The sequence below is a fragment of the Spermophilus citellus genome (assembly GCF_964194105.1).
Source record: "Spermophilus citellus genome assembly, chromosome: 11".
NCBI classification, from domain to species: Eukaryota; Metazoa; Chordata; class Mammalia; order Rodentia; family Sciuridae; genus Spermophilus; species Spermophilus citellus.
The window spans coordinates 106,325,337-106,350,841 of record NC_138192.1 but is presented as its reverse complement, the minus strand read 5'-3'; the positions used below and the strand labels follow the sequence as shown (position 1 = coordinate 106,350,841).

The following is a 25,505-nucleotide window of genomic DNA, read 5'->3' as shown; positions in this document are numbered from 1 at the left end:
GTAATTATGGGGAAAACTGGGTGAAGGGAACAAGGGACTACATTCAACTTCAATTCCCTCCTGGGGAATTAGTAGCAGGCCTGATGGCAGCATGGTGTATATGCACAGAAACCAGAATATATGTTTACTTAAACTTAGATGGTGCTCATCAACTGCCAGATGCTGCTTTCTGTTTACATATGTAAACTCAGTTAACTTCTTATAACAATACTCTGATGTACATACTAATGATTGTATCCATTTTATAGAAGTGGAAGCCAAGCCAGAAATAAGGTAAGTAACTGACTCAGTCATGCGACTACCCCAGATAGCAGAGCTAAGCCTCAAACAAGGTTTGGTTTCAGAATCTATGTTCCAATCATCAAGTTATATCTCCTGTGAAGATTTTCCTTTCTTGCCCTTTTTGGATTTATTTCCTGGCTCTTAAACCATAATGTAAATAATAATTAATATAAGTACTGTACACAATATTATGCGCACTGCACTTAAATATGGCTTAAGGGATTTCAAGAGTAATTTTGACTGTGGGCTATACGTGCCTTATATCTGACTTGAGAGACCAACCTGCCCTGAAGACACAACTATGCTTTCTGTTCCAGTGTTGAGATAATGTAACCTGACCAGTATCTTCTGAGCTTAATTTTTCCTGATAAAATCAGTAGCAAAAGGATATCTGGTCAGGCTTTGCTCTCAGAATGGTCATGGCCCAGGCCCAGGCCTCCTGATGATTTTGATATAGGAAATCCACTGCATCTGCTTTGAATGGAATATCCCTCCTAGGCCTGTACACAGAGGTCTTGGAAATCTAGGCGGTGAGAGGCTGCAGAATGGCCACATGTGAGGGAATCCAGAGTGTTTGCTCAGGATTAACTAAAATTCCATACAAAGCAATGACTCTTGAATTCTATTTCTGGATGGGTTCATATCAATTCTCAGTCAGTTCTCCAGAAGGGAGGGTATTCCACCGCATATAAATATTAAAACGGCTCTTTAAGATGTTGGATGTTTATGAGTACTAACATTAAAATGATCTTTTACCGCCCTTTCTCATCCCACTGATTATTTATTGTTTGAAAAGATAAATACGGGAAAGCAATTGACCCAATGATGGCCTATTCTTGATTACACATTGCATTAAATACAGAAATTGGAGAGAGGGCACTTTGGAATCTGTCCTTAGCATTGGCAAAGATTGTGTAATGAAAAGGTATGTGGTTTAGTCCAACAGACTAATGCAAACCACAGGTCACAAGTGTAACTACTGTAGAGTGACACAAATCTAGCACTGCTGTGGAGAAAAAGGTCCATGCTCAGGGCTTTTGATATGCTTTTATATCCCCACAGCCTTGAATAGGGTGCCTAGTATATAGTTCACATACGATGATTTATGAATGAATGAATGAGGGAAGGAAGGCAGGGTGTCTGCCAGGTGAGGGGGAACATGCATGTTCTTTCTTTTTTTTATTCTGATTTGTTATACACGATGGCAGAATGAAATTCCTTTCATATTATACATATGGAGCACAATTTTTCAAGACACTGATTGTATACACAGAATATTTTCACACCATTCGTGTCTTATACGTGTCCTTAGGGTAATGTGTCTAACTCATTCCACCGTCATTCCTACCCCCTTGCCCACTCCCTTACCCTCCCTCCCCTTTGCCCTATCTAAGTTCTTTATACACATTTAGTGGCTTCTAGCTTTTCTTATGGCAATTGATAGTAAGAAATACATTTTGGATAGTGTTCTAGTACTCTGGTACATACACCTACACACATACATATTTTATTTCTATTTAAAACCCAAACAAAACATGAAATAATCCTTACATTCATTACAATCGATGTAAGGATATTTTCTATTTTTTTCCATTGTATTTGGTTAAAAAATGTTCAAAGATCCCACTACATTGATTTCAAGATGTACTAATGGATTGGATTACAACATACAGTTTGAAGAACTCTAATACTGATGAAAGCTTGTGCATAGATTTTAAATTCAAATCTGGTTTTAATTCTGGCTTTTACAACTTATTGCCTGGGTCACCATAGGTGAATTTTCTTAATTCCTCCAAGTGTCTAACTTCTTATCTGTGAAATGGAGTCCTATCCCACAGGATTGGTCATTTTTGTAAGGCATGAACCTGAACATGCGGTCGTGGTTCCCTGTTGTGCTTGAGCTGGTCCAGATGCATTATCTTAGGTTAGGTGGTTTTTAACAAGGAGCCTGTGCCGTCCTTCTTGCCTCCAGCTGGCCCTACTCACATGCTGCACTGCAGCTCTTCTGAGACATGCAGTTCCCTGAATGCACCAGGCTTTCTCTTTGGGCCTTTGTGCATGCTCTTCTGCCCAATGAATTAATATGTACTTTTCTTGGGTAATAATATGCATTCCTTAGAGAAGACTTCTTTTGAGAACCCAGATATACATTCTGCACCCCTTTTGTATACTCCCATAGCATCTTTGGTTCACCCTTTTCATAACATATCACCACCATTTTGCCAAGTTCTCAACTGCATCTCTCTCTGGGGCAGCGAGTTATTATTCTTTTCTATCTTCTTTGTGTTATTTTATGTCTAAATGAGGATACTTGGTACATCCCTTATAACTTCCTTTAAAACATTTTTTTTAGTTGTAGATGAACACAATACCTTTATTTTATTAATTTATTTTTACATGGTTATGAGGATCGAAACCAGTGCCTCACATGTGTAAGGCAAGCGCTCTACCGCTGAGCCACAACCCCAGCTCCTTTTAACTTCCTTTTAATGAACAGAATTATTTAGATGACTCTTAAGATTTAAGACATTTATTTGAAAATGTCAAAGTCAATGCTTAGATGACAACTTTAAGAAATCAGAGTAACCCTTTGGCAAAGCTGTCCTGAAACATGCCTACCTGCTGTCTGGCATTAGGATGCAGTAGTCCTGGAAATGGGTGGTCACTGATTATCAAACCTTCTTTCCTAGATTGTGCATATGAAAGGAGAAGCTTGTCTACATTTGTCACCCCTGAAAGCTGACAACTTAGTGCAACATAACTAGCAGAGTCCCAAGAGTAGGGCTCTCAGGACATGAAAAAATAATTAATGAGAACATTGAGTTTTAAATAGGGGATGCAGGAAAGTAGAGTTAATGGTATATCCGTTACTATTAGCACTTATCTGGTCATAGAGATTCTTTCATTAAGAGATTTCTCATTATTGTTGAAAAGTCACTTAAAAATGGCTGGTAATATGTTCTAAGAAAAAAAATTGATTGCTTCATTTAACTGATGATTCAAATCTCTATGGAAATAACATTAATTACTGGGATTCCCAAAATGAGATGTGATCACTTGGACGGTTTATAAAATCTAAAAAACACATCTCTAAGAAATCTACTGTATTCACTGCTCTAATTCCTACACACAATTTCCAAAAAGTTGTCAGTGAGAAGTTAAGAGCTAAAATGCTTTTAAATTAAAATAAAATAAACTGGAGAAATCACCAGGTGGAAACTGGGGACAAACAGCGATAGAGACATGAGCTATACGTGACAAAGCTGTGGATTAGAGAAAGGCTGAATCTCTGAAATTAATACACTGTTGTGATGAAGAGATATCAATTATCCCACGTTGCCCAGATAGCACAAGATATGTTCATACCCAGCTGTTCACACCTGGCTAGAGAGCTTTCCTGTCAATGCTTTTTTATATCCTTCATGGATCTTATCTTAAAATTTCCAAAACAAACTTTTTCAAGGATCAAGAAAACCAGAAATGTGTATCCTCCCAGTTGCCTTAGTTAAGGGATATTAGAAGAGATTCAGACTGAAAAATTTCTGTCTGAGCTTTTAAAGGAGGGCCTACTTAACAAGGATGGCATCCCACAGGGAGTTAATAAGAATACATTTGACCAAAGTGCTGGGTACCATTAATCTATAAATCTTCCATTATTAAAAGGAAGTGAAATGGGGGTGGGGGGGGGAGAAGTCATCTAGATATAATCTGTTTGTGGTGGATTCCATGGAGGGACTCCTTAAAAGCCACTCGCAATGCCTCTGTCTTTGGGAAAGAGGAAACGCTGTTCCTCAAATCTTCTTGCATCTAGAAGTGTCCTTCAATAAAGTTTTTGCCAATGGGAACTTGGTGGGTTCTTCTGGGAAATCTTTTCCTAAGGATCAACTTGACTAGAATATTCCATTGGCCATTTGTCCCCTTCTATGTCATTCTCCCCAGAAAGTGGACAGGAAGCCTTGAGCTGCCACAGCCATCACAGAATTTGATGTAATATGATAATGAGGCTTAACCCCTGAAGAAGGCAAAGAGAAGAAAAGTGGCCACTTTTTGAGTCTAGCCACCTGAGTTCCTTAACAGGTAAGAGAAATATGTCAGTTGGTTTTTTAGTTGTTTATAGACAAACAAAATCTGACTTGACACAGCGTTGTTATTTATAGCTCTTCTGGGACCTATAGAAACTGGCTAGCCCTCTTTGTGGACAGTCATGGAGCCTAACTCCAAAGCAAATGGACATTCAAGAGATGTGACAGGAAGACAACTTGAGTCTTGATGACCAGCTCAGGGATACCTAATGAGTTACGGTTTTTAATAAACAATTGCCAGAGGTACTCAGAGTTTAATCACTGCATCCTTCACTTAACACAGATGATGCATGACTGACTCTAAGCTGTGTTTTAGCTGTTTCTTCTTTTATCCCCTGATTTGCTTTTATGTTCTACTTTTTGTTTCTGATCATTGTAATCCACTGGAAGGAGTTGGTACTGGAGGTAGGAATTAACCACTCACCACTTGACCATGTATTAGATGGAATCTAACAAGTTCCAAACACATGACCTTAGGGTCAACAGCTAGATATAATCAATAACCTTCTTGAATAGTTATATTCAGTTCAATAACCTTCTCAATATAGACACAGATAATATATTATGTAGTCCAATAATATATAGTCCAATAGCCTTTCTAAAGAATAGTAGCTGACACAATTCAGCAAGGCAGTGGGCTAATTTCATTTAAACCATAAACAATCCATAGGCGATAGGGTATCCTCATGTTCTCAGAAACTGAGGGTTTTGAAAAATTAATACATTTGAATCAAGGTCCTAGAAAAACCAATCCATAGCCTCAGGTATTTTCCAAGTCGAATGCATTTGCAATTTCACATTTTTTTATGATATATCCTGCATGTAATTCTATTCTAATGGAATATATTATACTGTGATTATTTTGTTCATGAGACAGTTTCAGCTATTAGACTGAGTTCCTTGAGGGTCAGGATTGTTTCTAAACTCTTTTGTATGATCTATAGAGAACAACAGATGATCAATAAATATTTTCTACAAGAAGCTAGGCATAGTGGTGCACGCCTGGAATCCAAGCATCCCAGGAGGCTGAGGATGAAACTTCACATTCACCATATGTAAGTCCATAAATATTTGGTAATCAAATACTCAGAGCCCAGTATTACATAGGATCACAGAAAGTCTTATTTTGCATAAGTCTAAATAGACACAATATTTGTGAATACCTGGAAGAGGCAAGAGTTATTTCTAAGATTCACTAAGAGCATGTAATTCCTTTGCCTGTCAGAGTTCCCAGATGGTAAATCAAGGGACTCTCACAAACATGGTGCACCTCAACATCAGTAAGATATTTCAGTCTTTGGCACAGATGAACTGGAGAATGCAGACGAGATAATAGTAGACTAGATTAATAGCAGAGTGAAGATCCCAAAGAGCGCTGATTAATGGAGGTCGCAAGTAATGAGTTGCAGGGATGGTACTTGACATTGATGGACGATCTTATCAATGACATAGATGAGTCTACAATGATTAAGTATGAGAAGGATATAACCGAGAAAGGATAGCTAATACATTGGAGGACAAAAATCAATACTTTAAAATATCTTTATTGGGTACAATAATGGGCTAAACCTAACGAGTAAATTTTTAAACCTAGATACAGACAATATCCTTACCTTTTAAAAAATAATCGCACAAAAACATAGGATTCTGTATGATATATGGGGGAATCTGACTTGATAAATCAAGTAAAAAAAACCAGAAGTTTAAATTTAAAAGTACAATAAAAGCTATAATGACAACTGATGTAAAAGTTTAGACCACCTTAAAAAGTTTAAAAGATTAAGACGAAGGATATAAAAATCCTCTTGACTTCTAACGATATCTGAAATGTGGCTTCCAATCCTGCATGCCATGAAACATAGAATCAAAAACTTGGAAGACTTAAATGTATTCAGAAAATGGCCACCAAGAGGGCTACAGGGATAGAGTATAAGATAAGAAGGGACTGAAACAGCAAGGGGGTTTGCACTGAAGAAATGACCACACAGTGAACTTCTCAAGGTCATATGCCCTGCTTTCTGCATCCTCTTCAAGGTCACCTCTGAGCACAGAGCTTGGTGTGCATCTGGAGTTCAGGAGATGTCTGCCCCTGGAGGTGGTCACAACCGTCACTTCAGTATCTAAAGGGCTATAAGTGAAGCTCATGTTCCCTGTCCAGCAGGGCAATTGGGTCCATGGTGAATGTTAGATAGAAATAGTGTTTGAGTGGATAAAAAAATAGACATTTCAGGAACAATTAGAGTGGTGTAAAGGTGAAAAAGGATGCCTGTTGAGTTCTTGTCACTGAAAGATTGTCAACACAAGGCGAATGTCCTCTTGTGAGGGATTTTATGGAAAATATCCTTCTGATGAGTAGCTTGACCTCTGATGGTCCCAGGCACTCTCAGGTTCTGTTCAACCATTCATTCATTCATTCTAAAATACTTAGGGAGTACCAAGTGCCCTAGGAACCGAGGAGATAATGGTGAACAAAAGCAGGCCAGATGCCCGCCCCTGTGGAGCCTGTTGTCCAGAGCAGCGCCCTCTGAAAATGGAACACACTCCATTGGGGTGCGTGTGCATGAGGGGAAATATTAGCTACTTATGCTGGGATTTTAAAAAATCTAATTCTTTTATTAAATTCTATATTTGGGATATGTTTTATTATTTCTATAATATGTTATTGGGGTAAGTTCGTTCTATCATTGAGGAACAAATAAACACACATCTTTTGAGAAGTGAACACACCAAATCATTTTTAAATACAGGGTGTGTGATCAAAAATATTTGGCAATCTCTAGTAAGGTGTGTTAAATAGTCACAAAAACCAACACACTCGATACCACAGTGGTGCCCAGTGAGTGCCACATACAACTTCTGGTTCTCCTATTTCGGACTATTCTGCCCTCTTTCCACGTGGAGTTTTAATGTCCAGATGCCGTGGGAGCTTCGACCTGCTGGTCTCACAGGGGACACCAGCACAATATTACCCCAGGTGCTGTCCTGCTGGTGCAGATCCCCGCAGAACATCCACAGGTCTCCGTCACGGTGGCCGCAGGTTTGTTCTAACCACTATCATTTACAGCTGATGGTTTTCTTCTGAGAAAGGCTGATGGTTCAGGGTCAGCTCTAGGTGATAGAAGTTGCCCCTAAAGGAAGCTACTGTGGGTCAAATACATGAGGCAATCCTGTGAGAGCCACATGGGTAAACACGGTGTGTTACATAGAGGGACAAGAAAACGTGAAGCACAGGAGGCCTCATGAGAAACCTTGGTTTCCAGAGAGGAGGTGACAGCCTTGGAATCCCAGGGTTACTCTCATGCTAACACCATGAGGGAGCTACCCAACCCCACCCTGCCTCTCTTGGGCTGGCTGTAAGCCCCTCCCAAGGCTGGGAGGCTCTGCCTGCCTTGGGTGCAGCTCTCCAACCCTCCCATCTTCTCTGTTTTCATCTGCCCCTCTCACCAGGTGTCTGTCTGGTTGAGCTTCCTTGAGTTCCTGTAACACACCTCTGTGCTCACCGCACTGCCCCTCCACCCCCGCTTTCCCACCAACAGCCCCAGCTGCAGTTACCTGACCTGACCCTGCTACGGCCCCTTTCCCAGTGTCCTCCTGCATGTTTAGGTCTTCGTATCCACCATGCTGTGTGAGCCCCATTGGGGGGGATGCTCCTGTCTACCCTGGCTCCCTGGTGAAATGAGCACCAAGTGGTCTGGCCCTTACCAGACACTCACACATATTTGTAATTTTCACAAAGATGAGACCTGATACCTTGGAAAATTTATTTTACTGGGAGTCACGCAGTTGTTGTCTGGAAGAGGACTGGACCTAGATCACCTCATTCCCAAAGCCATGGTTTAACCTGCCATTTACATGTTGAGAACCCACATGGATGCCACTCTACCTTTCTGGGTATTGTGCCAGTTTCTTTAACTAAGAAACAAGAGCGTGGGTCTCTATAGCAGTATAGGGTAGGGAGAAGAAGACTGTACAATATAGAAGAAGTTAGAATAAAGTCCTGACTCCATGCTGTATGACTTTGAGCAAGTCACTCAGCTTCTTTGGGTCTCAGTTTCTATAATGATAACATGAGAAGTTTAGTCTGGAGGGTTTCTGTATTCTCATATCAGCTTTAAACTACTGACACAGAAGGAATTTCAAAGGTGTACTCTTATTCATCCTATAACAACTCTGTTCTCTCTTTACCACAAACTCACCAAGTTCTCATCTTCTAGCCAATTCTCTTCTCATGACAATCTTCCTCTGCTCCTACTAAGCTACTTGAATTACTCTAAGTAAATTGATAACTTCTTAGTGGCCAAATCCAGAATTCCTTTTTTATTCTTCATTCTGTTGATCCCTCTGGAGCATTTGAAAGCCTTCCTTGGTGGTACCTGCTAAGCATCGCTCTCTCAATTTCAAACTAAGGTTTTTGGCTGCTTTTATTTCCCCTGCCTCTGGTGCCACTCTATTACTCCAGGCCCTTGTCATCTCTTATTGTCATATTGTAATTGTATCCCAATTTGTTTTACAGTCTGACCATCTTCTCTTAGACGCCATCAAGCTGAAAGAGCCATTTTCCCTAAATATAAATCTAACAGCTCAGTCCCCAATTTTTATGACACTTTCATAGCTCCCACATCCACTGGATTGGGAAATACATTAAAATTCACAGCACACACGCCACCACTCATTTTTCTGGAGCTTGGAGCAGGTACCACTATTCTGGCATAACCTCAGGACCCTTCTCAACACAGACTCCCCAACACCTGCCCCCAGTCAATAAGGATCAGCATGAGATGCAACCCATTCACTCACACGCTGGCTCCGACCTGCTGTCCATCTCATTTCCGACCACTTTCCTTCCCGCCCGTGCTCTGGGCTTCTGAGCTTCCCTAACATGCACGCTTCCTTCAGCCACTCTACCATTATACATGCTTGGTTATTCTGAAAGGAGAACAATTTTCCTACGCATCTGGTCAATACTTACAAACCCTTTCAGACCCAGTTCAAATATCACCTCCTTTTGGAGGCCTTTTCCTGAGTAGCCCAGGCAGAGTTGGACAAAAATACTTCCTTTTCTATTGATATTGCAATTATCCATTTCCACGTGTGCTGGTCCCCAACTGACTAGAACATGACCTTCTTTGGATTGGGACCATGTCCTGATCATCCTTGCATCTTCCCTAGAGCTTTCCACAGCACCTACAACACAGTAGGTGTCAAATAAATACTTACTAAAAGGTAGAACAAATGGGTAGGTAAAAGATGGTTCCCTTTAATTGCAAATGAGGTTTAGAACTCCTGCGGCTATCTATGGACACCACTGGGGACACCAAAGGAATTCTTCTTAGGCTCACCTGGGCCAGAATTTCATTCTTAAAGGACAATAGTGATAGCAATCATGGTAACCATTATCACAGATAACATTATGGAAAGCTGACTTTGCACCAAGACAAAAATTGCTTGCTGTAAAACTTCAAGAACAAGAAGCAGAACAGCCTTTAAGTATAATTAAAGGTAAGAGCCAAATAAAGCTAATTCTGAATAAAAAGAGCCACCCTTTGATCTGCTTTCCAAAAGTATGACAACAGTCTAAAACTCGACTGAAAGCAGTTTCAGCTCATTTATTAATACATAGGGGTCAGAGCCAAATGTAAGACCCTATTAGTCATGGAGATGTCTGGGCAGGGCAGTAAATAACTTATTTTTTTTCTTGATGCTATTCTTTAGTGGCTACAGTTGAGATTATTCTAGGAAATTTCTTTTCTGGTCAAATCTACATGGGTGAAATTTAGCTTAGGGCAGTGTGTCCCATGTAGTGTCTTTTAAAAAAATCACTATCAGATCTAGGAGAAAAAAAAAAAGTTTAGGTGACAAAAATCTGGGGTGTGATGAATGCTGGTTGTTGCTTGGTCCACTTAATGCTAAAATGCATGTTAGTATATCAAGTCTAAGAAGACCACAGGAGGAAACCTATTCCTGTGACCTAACGAGAAAGCCCCATGTGTATTTGGCTTCAGAACCCCTTCTTACATAATGCCTCGTATTTATTTCTATGGAACTGGTAATGGGAAATACTAGCTTGAGAAGGTCCAAGAAACAGTCCCTCTGCACCGGGATTCTAGCAGGGGATATATGCAAAGAAGATTGCTATGACGACTTACCTGATTTAGAGGGAAGAAGATTGACTATGCTTTAGGCCAGAATAGACTGAAACACAGTATTATTATTTACAAGATAAAATTCAACCTTATTTGAAGGCTGGGAAAAAAAAAGGCTAACTCTTAATCAATCCTCTGAATTAGCAGCTTAGTTATTATGGCTATATCACACAGTCATAGGAATTTATATTTTCATTTTGTCCCAAAGAAAAACTTGACCATCTTTCTTTAATATTATCAACCTGGAAACTTGACAGTAAGGATTAAAAATTACTCCTTCCTTCCTACTTGGTTATTGGAAAGGCTCTGAAAGGTAATCAGTCTTGTGAAGCTACACTTTACAGTCTGCATAAAAATGCCATGATTTCCCTTCCTCTCCCCAACCTAATTGAAAGTGCATAATATCGCCCAGCTGGGGAAATGTAAACGGTAAACCTACCCGATACATCATGCCATCACACAAAAGCTGGCTACTAATAGGGACTGGGTGGTTGTCAGGACTCTGAGAAATCTAGAAAACAAGTCTTTTTTCATCTAGACCGAAAGCTCTCATGCCTGCCACACTTCCTTATCACTTCCTGCCTCCAGATTGCAAGGCTACGGACAGACTAGAGGAAGGTCACCAACCCATTCCTTGCACATGTAATTCCAAGGATCACCTAACAAGGCATTGAGCAAAAATCCCTTAGATCAGCCTTTTGGGGAGACAAGACGTTTCACTTTTGGCGGGAGGTATAGCTGGAATCCTCTTATTCCCTACCTATTTGGATTGTACTGACAAATGATCCTATGATCTCTTTCCTTAGCTGCTAAACCTAAAGATCTTGTCCTTGTCACCTCCTATCCTTTTCTACTTCATCAACATCTACCATTAAGATTATTTCCTTGTCTACCTCTGATCATCCGTGAATACCTATACAGAGTCACATCTTCCTTGAGTGTGGAATTCCGAAGTTTCCTGTTCCCCCACTCCACATCTATCTATAACTCCACTTCAATCACGCCTACTTGAGAGTCATCATTTTCTCTTATCTGACTCCTCACCTCCAAGTCTCATGCCATCTTCTTGAATAAGTCTTTTAAAATAAGGCTCAAGGAGAAAGGACAATATTCCTTCAAAGTTTTCATCATGAGTTCTCGGTCACAATATTCCTGCCAAAATGACTCCCTGTTGCACCATGAACTCCTCTACCACCATTCATTCATGTCACCTTATAGCCAGTTACTGTTTTATTTTTGATGGCTGATACCTTACGGGTAGGTCGAGGTGAAGCACTTGTCTGTGGCACTGTGTCATTTCAGTCTTAAGAGACTGAAGAATATATTTTTATCTGCTTTAGCCATAGAGATGATTTGAAACTTACTGAATTAAAACTACATTCATCTTTCACTGGGTAACATTACCTGTCAACTGGAGCTGGTGGATGATATGGCTTGTTGACCTTGGCATAGAGACCCTCTAAGTGGTCTCTCTCTGGAGACAGTGGTCGGCCATCCCGAGGGTAACCTAGGGGTCCAGCCCGAGGGGGAGATGGAGACCTGAAGACATTTGCCGATGCACATGGTTCCCGAAAGTGGTTCACTCTGGCATAATTCGGGTCCATTTCATCATCTTCCATATCGTGCGCAGACCCAGCTGCACTAGTAGCATAATCAACAAGATCTCTGGCCTGCTTTTCCCTCAGCTCCTGATGTTTTGCTCCAATCCTGAAAAATGTAGAAGAGGTAGCAGAGACATATATGAGTTTCATATAATAATACAACAAATATTCTCCTAAGTCTATATTAACTCTTGCTAGTCACTCAGCTGTCATTTCCTCGTTTGCTCAGGATCACACCATGCAGAAATGCTGACAGCCTAAGAAGATTAATTTTATATCTCTGACCTTTATTTGTTACGGGGTCTTTACTCTGATAGCTATGATGTAGGTATTTCAACATCTTGCCCACTGATGACTGGGCTGATAGCATTCCTTCCTTGCACTTGGGAAGTGTTTGTGGAAACAGTGCATCTCTGGTGGATATTCTGGAAGAGTTCACTGGGACAGGGATGGATGATAATAGCCTATCAGAATGTAACTCTTTTTCTATGGCTTCACTGTTTAGTGCTCTAGAGTTCCAAAATGTATTCTTCTGGGAAAAAGAGTTTGCAAAAAAAAATTGATTTAAATATAAAGAAGAAATACAGAGTCTGGTCACTAAAAGCAGTGAGATCAGGGTGATTTATAAGAGACTCCAAGTTTTTTGGTTACACAAATAGGGATCATTGTGTCTCATTATATAGGGGCTACAGACAGAGTAAAATAATGAAGAAATTAATAGGCTCCTGACAGAGATGAATTGGCACATATAAGTGAATTAAACACCATTACTGGCAGAATTCCAGAGCGCCACAGCCTTCAGTGAAATTACAAAATGTTGCTGCTAGTCAGTGCCACTGTGTACTGCTGGGAATGGAATGGAAAAATAGACTGAGGTGGATTCCAAATCCATCTGAATTTTGAGGATTTGACATTTAATCTGGAAAGTGTTAAATTGGCTCTCCTAAATTCCCAGTTATGTGACAAAATGGAAAGGCCACTGTGGCATCCTAATAGACAGTGGTGATCTTGATGATGCTAGAAGAGTTTGTCTCTAATTAGGAAAGAGTTGACCTTCTGTCACGGGGCAAACAAGGAGCAGCGTGTTTGGGATGAGGGAGAGAGATGATGCAGGTTCAAGTGGCTAAAGAAAGATGCTCAAGAAAGGGTGGGGACAAACCCGAAGTCCTAGGCCCAGAGAACGTGAGAAGACTGTGGGCTAGACCTGAAAGATCTATGTATGTCTGGGGATATACAGAAAAGGCCTGGATGAGTTACAGGATAAAACCTGAAACTCCTTAGCATTTTCTCCCCTTCAAACAAAAACAGTTGTTTTTGTAGATGGCGGCTAGTTTCATTTGACAAACATCAAATCTGTTGTCAAAATCTTCAGAAGCCATGATCTTTCAAGGTGTGTGTGTGTGTGTGTGTGTGTGTGTGTGTGTGTGTGTGTATATGTGTGTATTTTTTGGACAGGAAGCATTTTGTTTTTATTTTTAGTTTTGTTTTGAGTAGAAGGGAGAAGAAAATAAATTGGGCAGGAGAAAGAAAATGGAAGAAAAAAAAGATAGAAGAGGCAAAATAAAAACAAAAACAAAAACAAAAACAAAAACACAGCATCTTTCCTCAAGCCACAACAGATGAAAATAAATACCAGCATGCACGTTTGTACTTCTCTTTTGAGTAGGCCCAACTATGTACCCTACATACAAGTAATTAGAAGAATTTATATTTTTTTTGCATACGGCAACTTGAATCTCCATGGGATTTTGAATTAAGATGAAAGGGAGATTACACAGTAGGGTACCCGTTAAGAGGCCTTGCCTGTCCCCTTTCGATGAATGTTAGTCCTAGATTCATGGATGTTTGTTTTGAATAATTTTTGATAAAGAAGATAACCTGCTCTATTCTGCAACAAAATAATCTTTCCAGGGACTGTGCAGACTCGATTATCAGAGAAAGCTTGCTGCACTATGATGATAGGGATGGATTTCCATTGCAAATAGAGCGGAGGACATCAATAAAGTTAGGGGGTGGGGTTCTGTGGGATGCCCTCATAAGTGGGATGCCTTCGAGAAAAATCATTCAGCAGCAAGATGAATATCTCCTGGCTGCTGCATGGGGCTACACTTGTGTATTAACAGAAGAAGAAAATACTGAGCTTGATTTTCTAAAATTACAGAAACAGAACACTGGAATCTGTGTTTCTTTCTTCATCCCCCTTCTTTCTTAGAGGTTTTCTCATTCATTAAGCTTGCTGAGTGCGTCAAGATTCTCAGATGAAAAGTACTCTGTGTATGCAAAGCAGTATTTTATCTTGTATTTTTTTCTTTCTAAAACAAAACCAAATTCCTCCCCGATCTTCTCTGCACCATTGAGTGTTGCAGTAACTAATTTCATATTAATCACTCAGTAGGTGAAATAGTAATTTCTCTGAACCATCATTATTATGCCATATATCAGGGTCTCTCCATGTGGGGGAGGACAAGGCAATCTCTGAAAGGGGGTGTATGGAGGCAGAAGAGACTCTCTCAAGAGAGAAATGTCAAAGAAAACGATTTTGTTTCTGTAGCTCTGACCTCCCCCGCCCCAATTCAGTGTGAGAATTCTAATTGTTTCTAGTCATTTCCACTTGGAGGTCTCTTCACCACTGGGAACTCAACCTGTTAAAATATCTATTTTTCAAAACAGCCATGATAATATAACCTTTTTCATTTCATGGTACTCCTAGTTTCCCCATTCTCCAGAGCACATCACCTTTGAATTATTTAAACCTTTCCCCCTCCCCCTGCTATGGAAACACTTGCTGTTTCTTTTTTCTATAATACTTCTGAATTTCACTCTCCTATTTGCATTTCTTTATCCACAGTCCCCTGTTGCTTCACTTAGAAAAGAAGTGTCTGAGGGCAGGGGTGGGTACAGTCCTGGAATTATGGGAAAATCTTTGGGAGCATCCAGCTTCAGAGTGAAGAAGGGGCAGGGCTTGGCGAGACATATACCCACTCAGCACCCACTGGAGGTGAGCAAACTTTAGGGAGGTGAGATGGAGGAGAGAGAAGAATCAATCTGCTTTGAAAGACAGAGGAGCAGGGATAACCCCAAACCCATAAAAATAAAACTTGAGGCTTCACTAAGCAGAAGACTGATCTTTTGTCAGGATTACCTCCTCCCTCAAATCAAAGACCATATAAAACAAACTCCCAGGGCAGTGTATGCAGCAAATTTGGAAGAAGATTTCTGGAGAGAATTTAAAGAACTGAAGCTACTGGTGACCTTACATCATTATATCCACACCATCTAATACTACATTTAAGCGGTATTTTTTCCTTTAAATTTTGAACATGGTAGAAAATGAAATTAATTATAAGAGAAAATATTAGAAATTATTGCATGTAGTAAGCATGGGCATTCTTTCAAGGAGAAAGATTAAATTCAGGCAAATTAATGCTGGCTTCAAATGTGAATAAAGACAAAAGAAAAATACTCTTGAACACTTAAAAATAGAGTGTGGGTATGATACCTGTTGACCCATCTTGAAAAACTAATTAATAATGAAAAGTAGGCAACCAGGAATTGAATTCACGTGAATTACTCTGGTCTGAATATCCCTCAAAATTTGTGTGTTGAAGCTTAATTCGTATGGTGGTGGTTAAGATGTGGGGGACTGGGGATGTATCTCAGTGGCAGAGCACTTGCCTAGTGAGGGTGAGTATTTGGGCTTGGTTCCCAGCACTGAAAACCAAAAAGGGGAGAGGGTCCTTTTGGAAAGTTGGACTTTTCAGTTTCCAGAACTGTAAGAAGGTAAACTTCTATTTTTCATAAATTACTCAGTTTTAAGTATAGCGAAGCAGACTAGGACTCTGATGAGGCTGTAGATTGACAGGTCTAGAGGTGAGCAATACATTCATTTACATGTAAATGCTAAGGCTAAACATCTGTGCAAACAATAATTATAGAAAAAATTTAAATATTTTATACTCTGACGGTATAAAAGTAATATCACTGATGAAAATCAAAAGCCAATAAGGAGGATGGTTAGGAGACAGCATTATCAAACGAGGATTTCCTTGCCTTATGAAGCAGGCATCAGGAGTTAGCATTTAAATTGGTAAGTCAAGAAAAGAGATCTGAGCATAGTAAATATAATTAGAAGGAAGACCACTAAAAAGAACAAATTAGCAGCAGGGGAGAAATAGACAAAAGAAAACCTGACCACACAATAGAAAATAGAAAACAGAAAAATCAGTAAAAAAGAAAGTAACAAAATAAGTTGACCAAATTTATGTCATAGCAATAAATGCAAATGGGATTTTTTAAAATTATGACTAAAGGATTTCAGATACAATGCAAAAGAAAACCATATTGAGTACAATTAGAATAGTGAAAAATTGTGTTGTAATAAGGGTCTATGAAAGAAAGATATTTCAGGTGTTAAAAAAAATAGGGTCGCACTATTCCTATTCTGAAAGGAAATATAATATGCATTCAGGTGTATACATAAATGAGTATATGATATTTGATAATTATATGTTGATATCCTTGCATATATACAGAAAATACCTGCATATATACAGAAAATATCCTTGCATATATACAAAAAATAACAGTGGTTACCTCCAGAGAGTGGAACTCAAAATAGCATTTCTACCTTATATGCTCTTTTAATTTTTATATAATTTATTTTTTTTATTGATTATTTAAAACATTACATAGCTCATGATATATCATCTTTCATACATTTGACTCAAATTGGGTTTTGAACTCCCATTTTCACCCCAAATACAGATTGCAGAATCACATCTGTTACATATTCACATTTTTACATAATGCCATATTAGTGACTGTTGTATTCTGCTACCTTTCCTATCCCCTACTATCCCCCCTCCCCTCCCCTCCCTCCCATCTTCCCTCTCTACCTCCTCTGCTGTTGTTCAATTCTCTCCCTTTTTTTCCCTCCCCCTTGCCCCTCATAACCTCTTATAATTTTATGTATCATTGAAGGTCTCCTACCATTTCCATATGCTTTCCCTTCTCTCTCCCTTTCTCTCCCCCCATTCGTCTTTGTTTACTGTAGTCTTTTCCTCATGCTCTTCCTTCCTGTTCTGTTCTTAGTTGCTCTCTTTATATCAAAGCAGACATTTGGCATTTGTTTTTTAGGGCTTGGCTAGCTTCGCTTAGCATAATCTGCTCTAATGCCATCCATTTCCCTGCAAATTCTATGATTTTGTCATTTCTTAGTGCTGCATAATACTCCATTGTGTATAGATGTCACATTTTTTTTTTATCCATTCATCTATTGAGGGGCATCTAGGTTGGTTCCACAGTCTAGCTATTGTGAACTGTGCCGCTATAATCATTGATGCAGCCGTATCCTGGGAAAGCTGGGAATGGATCCACCATTTGACCCAGCTATCGCACTTCTCGGACTATATAATTTATTTTTAATAAAACTTTTGAAACATAAAAGTTTCTCTAACAATTACAAGTTGTAATGATTCAAGACTTAAAAAATTAAATACACTGCACCAGTAGTCATCCCATCTTTCAATCTGATTTTTCATGACTTTATTGTCATGAACCTGAACCTGTGTCTGGTCCCTTCAAGATCAACTGCTTTTACCAAGCACACACTCTCCCTTGGTCAAATGTTCAAAGCTAGTTTTCTAGAGGACTAAACCTAAGGACTAAACTTACAGATAGCACCACATTGACCTTAACAGTTTGTCTTCTCTTCAACCCATGTATCCAGTAAATTCTCTATTATTCTGAAATATTATGCAGTTATACAGTTCTCGAATCCTTGGGTTGATTTTGTATGAATTTCTGTACCTTTGTTTCATTTTATAATAAAATGTACACTAACAAAGGAAGATACAATAGGATTTACATCACCAAAAATTTTAAATATTAGGCACACTTGTGTTATATTTACCTTACAGAAATTGGTCAATGACTTTTACTGAATGTGTTCCTTTTGTAGAGAAGCTGTAGGCAAATAACTCAAACCTGTCTGTTTCTATCACGTCACATTATGCCCTAGCATTAAGTAACCTTATATGCTCATGGCCATTGGCTCATGTCCCTCGATCTGACTGGAGAACCTCATACCATTTCTACATGTTGGAACAAGGTGGTGGGAAAAAAAAGACCTTTTATTTATTTATTCTAGACATTCTGATTCTATAACTAGACTACAAGCTCCTTGAATATGTCACATGAATTTCTTTCTGCTAATTTTTGGTTGGCATTAATTCACTCAATATTTGCTGATATTACACTATATCAGTCTCTGACTCACTCAAGAGAGACATAAACAGGTGACTATAATTCAGTGAAGAACAAGAAGAACAAAGGTACCACATGTACAGAGGGTAAAGGTCAACTCATGCTGGCACATGAATGGGCTTTAAAAGGACTTGTCAATGTTGTTCCAACTTGTGGAAATGGTGGAGGCTCTCTAGCCAGAGGGTAGGGCACAAATTAATGGGTATAAAAATGCAATGTTTACTTAATGCTGGGGTATAAATATGATATGGTAGACTGGTTTCAGTTATCCACCTAGAGCTCCTCTACAAAAGGAACACATTAGTAAAAGTTATCAGCAAATAAGCTTTATATAAAACGAGCATACCTAGCATTCATATTTTTGGTAAGGTAAATAATATTATACATTTTTTGTAAGTTTAACTTTTATTATGAAACAATACAAAGATATACAAATTTGGCAAAGCAAAGCCATGGACTACGAACTGCTATAAAGTAGAAACGTTGTATGACTGAGGAAAAAAATTAAAAAAAATTAGACCTTTTCACATTTCCCAGAAGGTCTCTGTAGTAGTTCATTTTCTGTTACTACGATGAAATATGTTAGGTAGGTTAACTTTATAGAGAAAAGAGGGTTATTTGCTCACATTTTTTGGATGCTAAAAGTTCAAACAGAGAGATTCAAGATGGCAGTTAGAAGAAGGCAACAATCCTAGTTGCTCTGTGGCTTGGGATTCAAGCAGTGGGAGTACTGCTGATGTGGGTAAAAGAGGGATTTCCCTGAAATTCAATATTGGACAGTCAGAATGTTAGACTGTTTGGGTCTATCAAACAAAGGAGAGAGAGGGCACTGGAGCAGAGCCTGTTATGGCAGTGGCAGCCGTGGCAGCACAGAGGGAGGGAGAACGGAGAGAGAAACACAGATTTGGTAACAGAAAACCTGACACCAGAAAAGAGGCCTGAACTTAGTGGGTCCAGAGGCTGCATGGTGCACTAGTGTTTGAAAAGTGCTCAACTGGCTTCAGAGGCCTGAGTGGAATCATCTTGGAGCATCCAGGCTATAGCTGCTGCTATGCAGCTGGAAGATCAAGAAAACACTGCTATGCTGTTCCACCAAGTGTCTGCCACATGACCTAGGGTGTCCCTAGCAGAACGGGAGAGAAATGGGCATAGAGACGATTGCACCCAGGGGGATTAAAGTTGGAAAAGTGAAGAGGAGACCAAGTCATTTCTCCTTTGGGTCTGGTGACTCAGGAGACCAGCTGAACTAGGTGGGGAATCTGGACAGGTGAGTGTAAATACAGTGGGGACCAAGCCAGGAAGGCAGTGTTTCTGGGCGCAGCAGAGTGTGTGGAGGACTGGCTCTCCTACTCCACCTAGAATTTTTTGGGAGGCTCTTGGGATTCAGATACCACTACCCCTACCCCCCAACATACACAGATCAGTGACTTTCAGGCACTAGGGGAATGTTGATTTAATCCTTCCACAGCAGACATCACTCAGTAAAGCCTCTGAGGCCTGATTGGGCCTAACCCCCACTCACTGGAACTCCAGGCATAGAACTCTGCAGCAGCTTCACCCTGGGAATGAACCACTGGTGTGTGCAGACAAAACTTCACCTGACAGTACTTCCCATCCCATCCTACCTCATACTGGGGAGAAGAGACGCTAAGAATTATTTCAACCAGCTTCAGATTTAGGCTACTCCAACTGGTAACTCAGAAAGCAATAAAAAAAGAGGAAGAAGTTAACACCCCCCAGCCCTTGCTCTTGCTCTCAGTACATAGCTCAAGAAGACATGGAAAGCCAACCTCATAGTAAATGAAGAAGACATTTCCTTAAAAATCTAGGACAAGAGAAGGATGTCCACTCTCAACACTCCTGTTAGTATAGTGCTAGAAATTCTAGTGAGGGCAATTAGGCAAGAGAAGAAAATAGAAGGATAAAGATAGAATAGGAACAAGTTGGATTATCAAAGTTTGCAGATGATATGCTCCTATACCTAGAAGATCCAAAGAACTCCACCAAAAGACTGCTAGTGCTAATAAACAAATTTGTCAAAGTAGCAAGTTACAAAATCAGCAAACAAAAACCAATAGCTTTCCTATATATCAACAATGAATCTGCTGAGAAAGAAATCAGGAAAACAACTCTATTCACAGTAGCCTGGGGAGGGGGGATAATGTGTGTGTGTGTGTGTGTGTGTGTATGTGTGTGTGTGTGTATAAAATCTTATATATCTATATATAATCAAAGAGGTGAAAAACCTCTACAATGAAAACTATAGCATATTGAAAAGAAATTGAAGAAGACCTCCGAAGATGGAAAGACCTCCTATGTTCATGTATAGGCAGAATAAATATTGTTAAAGTGGCTATGCTATGAAATGCAAGATACAGATTTAATCCAATTCCCATCAAAATACTAACAACATTCTTCACAGAACTAGAAAAAAGTTCTAAAATTCATTAAGAAGAATAAAAGACCCAGGAGAATCAAATCAATTCTAAGCAAAAAAGAAAGCAATGCTGAAGGCATATAATACCTGACTTCAAATTATACTACAGAGCTATCATAAACAAAACTGCATGATACTGGCATAAAAACAGACACATAGACCAATGATACAGAATTAAAGATACAGAAACAAACCCAAACAGATTCAATCATTTGATTCCTGACAAAGGTGCCCAAAACATATAAAGGCTGGAGAACAGACAGCCTTTTCAACATATAGTGCTGGGGAAACAGGTTATCCATATGTAGAAGAATGAAACTAGATTCTTATATCTCACCCTGCACAAAAGTCAATTCAAAATGGATCAAAGACCTAGGAATTAGGTCAAAAACTGTGCAACTCCTAAAAAGAAAACATAGGGTCCATACTCCAGCATATAAGCACAAGCAATAACTTTCTCGATAGGGCTTCTAAAGCTCAGAAACTAATGCCCAGAGTTAATAAATGGGATTTCATCAAATTAAAAGCTTCTGCACAGAAAACAAAACAAAAATAAACAAACAAACAAAAAAACAAACAACAACAAAAAAAACCCAATTAGAAATGTGAACAGAGAACCCACAGAATGGGAGAAAATCTTTGTGAGAGATTCTTCTGACAGAAGATTAGCATCTAGAAAATATAAAGAACTAAAACAAACAAACCAATAAACTTTACACCAATAGGTCAAATAACCCCAATTAATAACAAGGGAATTGAATTAAGCAGACACTTCAAAAAGGAAGAAATACAAATGACCAACAAATATATGAAAAAAGTTTTCAAAATCATTAGCAACTGGGGAAATGTGAATCAAAACTACCCTTGGATTTCAACTCACACCCGTCAGAATGGCAGTCATCAAGAATACAAATAAATGCTAGAGAAGAGGTGGAGAAAAAGGAACACTTGTCCACTGCGGGTAGGTCTGTAAATTAGTATATCCTCTATGGAAATCAGTATATAGGTTCCTCGAAAGACTAGGCATGGAACCACCATATGACCCAGCTATACCACTCCCGGGTATTCATCTTGAAGTATGAAAGCCATCATATTACAGTGGTACATGCATACCCATGTTTATAATAGCACAATTTGCAATAGCCAAACTATGGAACCAGCTAAAGAAAATGTGGTATATGTACACAATTAGAGTTTTATTCAGCCATAAAAAAATGAGATTTTATGTCACTTGCATGAAAGTGGAACTAGAGACCCTTATGTTAAGTAAGATAAGTCAAACCCAGAAGGTCAAGGGTCGTATGTTTTCTGTCATACATGGAAGCTAGAGAGGAAAAAGTAAAAGAAAGACAAGGGTGAATCTTATGAAAATCAAAGGGAGATTGGTAGAGGAAAGAGACCAAGGAGTGCGAGGTAGGTAGGGAAGGGGAAAGTGTTGGGGAGTGAAAGTGCCCAAATTATATTGTTATATTGTATATTGTGTGCATGAACAATATGAAACAACAAATTCTATCAGTATGTACATCTATAATACATCAAAAAGTAGGAAAGAAAACCATCAATGTAAAAAAAAGAGAGAGAGAGAAATAAATAAAATGGAATCAACTTAAAGAAAAGCTCAAACTGCAGGACCCCATTGGATGGTCATCTCACTGAACAGCAAGGGTGGAAATGTGTGAGAGGGAGAGCTCACATCTCAGAGCAGAAAGGCAGAGCATCTGGAGTTTCACAATTCATTCTGAAAAGATGTTATGGTTTGAAAATAAAGTGTGCCATCTGCCCTCCCCACTACCACCAAACTCTTATGTTAATTCAGGAGGTGAAGTGATCAGAATTACCAGAGCCATGTCTGGTCAGTCCTTCCCAGTTTGAATGGACTGATTGGATGGAAACTGTGTAGCAGAGGAAGTTAGATCACAAGGGGATTGTAACTTGTCCCCTTGGCTCCCCCCACCCTCTCTCTGTCTCTCTCTCTGTTTCCCAGCTTTCATGTCCTCTGCTGCTTTCCCCTACAGCTGCCCTTCTTCCATGATGCTCAGTCTCACCTTCTGCCCAAAGCAACAGAGTTAGCTGGGCATGGGCTGAACCTCTGAAACCATGAGCCCAGAATAAACTTTTCCTCTAAGTTGGTTTGGTTGAGTATTTTGGCCACAGTGATGAAAAAATGACAAATACAGAGGGCATATTTCTGATTTTACCCAAGGACCTCCCACCAGGCTCTAGCTACAAGGAACTCCCAAAATTGTGACAAAGAAAACTCTGGGGGCCACACTTAAACCAAATCCAAACCATAGCAGTCTCCATGGGTTCCCTCACCACAACTGCATCTAAATTACATTCTGTATCTTTTTTATTCCGTGTTAAAAATTCTGCTTCTCAAGAAACAGAGAATGCTAGAATTAAATATCCCATGATTACAATTTACACCCCCACCCCACCCCACACACACTCTGGAATAACAATGCCAGTACCAACATCAACAGTATGATTGCTAAACGGAGTTAAGCTTTCCCCACGTTCTTGCTACTCTCCCTCCATTCCTATACTACACCTGCATTGTGAAGGCACACAGCTGCTATAGACCATTCTTCTATTCTGTTCAACTCTCATTCAGTCCTAGCTCTACAATAATCATACATTTAATATATGAGATAGATATATATTTGATGAAGACCAGTGGTCCCTATGTTAATGAAAATGCAGTCATCTACTGGACTTCTAAGGAAGAACTCTTGTGGACAGTACTTCTTGAGTTGATAAAAATATGCACTTTAGGGGCTGGGGTTGTGGCTTAGTGGTAGAGTGCTCGCCTAGCACGTGAGAGGCCCTGGGTTCAATCCTCAGCACCACATAAATAAATAAGTAAAATAAAGGTATGGGTGTCAACTACAACTAAAAATTAAATATTTTTTTTTAAATGCACTTTACATTCACAAGCTGGTTTTTCTGAATATAAAATTATTGGCTCACCTCTCTTCCCTGGGAACTTTAAATATGTGACTTTATTTTCTTATGACAGTGTTGCTGTTGAAAAGTGAAATGATAACCTATTTCTCTTATAAGTTACTGTGTTAATCAGCTTTTCATCACTGTAACCAAAATGCCTGACAAGAACAATTTCGAGGAGGAAATGTTTATTTGGGGCCCATAGTTTTAGAGGTTCAGTCCATGGTTTGCCGACTCTGTTGCTCTGGGCCTGAGGAAAGGCAGACCATCAGGGCGGAAAAGGCATGGCAGAAGGAAACTTCTCTGGTCATGGCAGCCAGAAAGCAAAGAGAAAGAGAGCTAGAGATGAGTCCACTTCCTCTAGTCATGCCATGCCTACCTATAGTTACCGCACAGTTAGTCCATTCAAATTATTAATCCATCAAACGGATTAATCCATTGATTAGATCACAGTTCTCACAATCCAATCATTTCACCTTCTAACATTCTTGCATTAACACAGGAGCTTTTGGGGACATCTTATATCCAAACCATAACAGTTACTTACAAGCAACCTATTCTCTTTGCTTATCTAATCAAAGTATTTTTTGCTTTCCTCTCAAGTTCAATAATCTTACTATAATATATTTGCATATATACTTTTAAGTACATTCTTCATGTCAGAGAATTTTTATTGAATTATAGTTTTTACTATTAGTCTTGTAGGAATCTATAATTTCTTAAATTAGATTTTACTGTTACTGTTGTAGGATACATTAAATATGAAACACCAATAGTATTTCTACATGTTAATAATGAAAAATTAGTCAATTAAATAAGAAAACAACCCTACTTAAAATAATTCAAGATATTTATGATGTGAATTTAGCCAAATTGTTCTATAGATTAAATGCCATTGCAATGAAATTCCTACCAGGATTATTTTATAAAAATTAATAATATGACTTTTATGTTTATGTGGAAAGTTAAAGGACCAAGAATAACCAAAATAATTTTTAAAGATAAGGATAAAATTGGAAGTTTTATACTACTGATTTAAAGACTTAAAATAAAACTTCAGTATCTGAGTCAAAGTTTAGACAAACACATCAATGAATGGAAGACAGAATCCAATAATAGACCCTCACTTATTTATGAAAAGATTTACAACAATGATACTAAAACAATTCAATGAGTTAAGGGAAATCACTTCAGCAAAAATGGTGGATTTGGATATCTGGAAAAACTGGATATCTGTAAGGAAAACAAGAACCTTAGCCCCTCCATTATTCTATAACAAAGTTCAATTCAAGATGGAAAATTTGTTTGAACATAAAGGCTAAAACAATTAAGTTACTAAAACAAAACAAAACAAAACAAAAACTATCTTCACAACCTTGGGGCAGGCAAATATTTCTTAGATAGGATACAGGAAGAATGAACTATAAATATCTGTTAAGATGGATTTCACCAAACTTAAAACCTCATCAAAAAGCATCTTGATGGGCAAATGTGAGAAAATATTTACAATACATATCAAAGGATTTGAAAAAATATATATTAAAAGATATTTGCAAAGTAAAGTGATCTGGACATGTTTCCAATGAAAGCAGGGCAAAAAACTTAAAATAGATACTTCATAAAAAGAACTCTTGAAATGCTTAAAAGGCAAGTGAAAAACTATTCCACATCATCAAACATTAGGGTCATGCAAATTTAAACCACAATGAGATGCCCTTACTAACATGAAAAAGAACGACAATACCAAATG

The 25,505-nt window shown here is 38.9% G+C and overlaps 1 protein-coding gene across 2 annotated transcripts in view; it reads right to left on the bottom strand.

Annotated features, from left to right (window-relative positions):
* The window catches only part of PARD3B (par-3 family cell polarity regulator beta), a 1,004,964-nt gene that overhangs the window by 158,922 nt on the left and 820,537 nt on the right, over positions 1-25,505 (bottom strand). For both annotated transcript variants that reach the window (XM_081260439.1, XM_081260440.1), the window contains one exon: positions 11,912-12,214. In XM_081260439.1, coding sequence (XP_081116565.1) covers positions 11,912-12,214 — 303 coding nt within the window. The remainder of the gene's footprint in view (positions 1-11,911; positions 12,215-25,505) is intronic.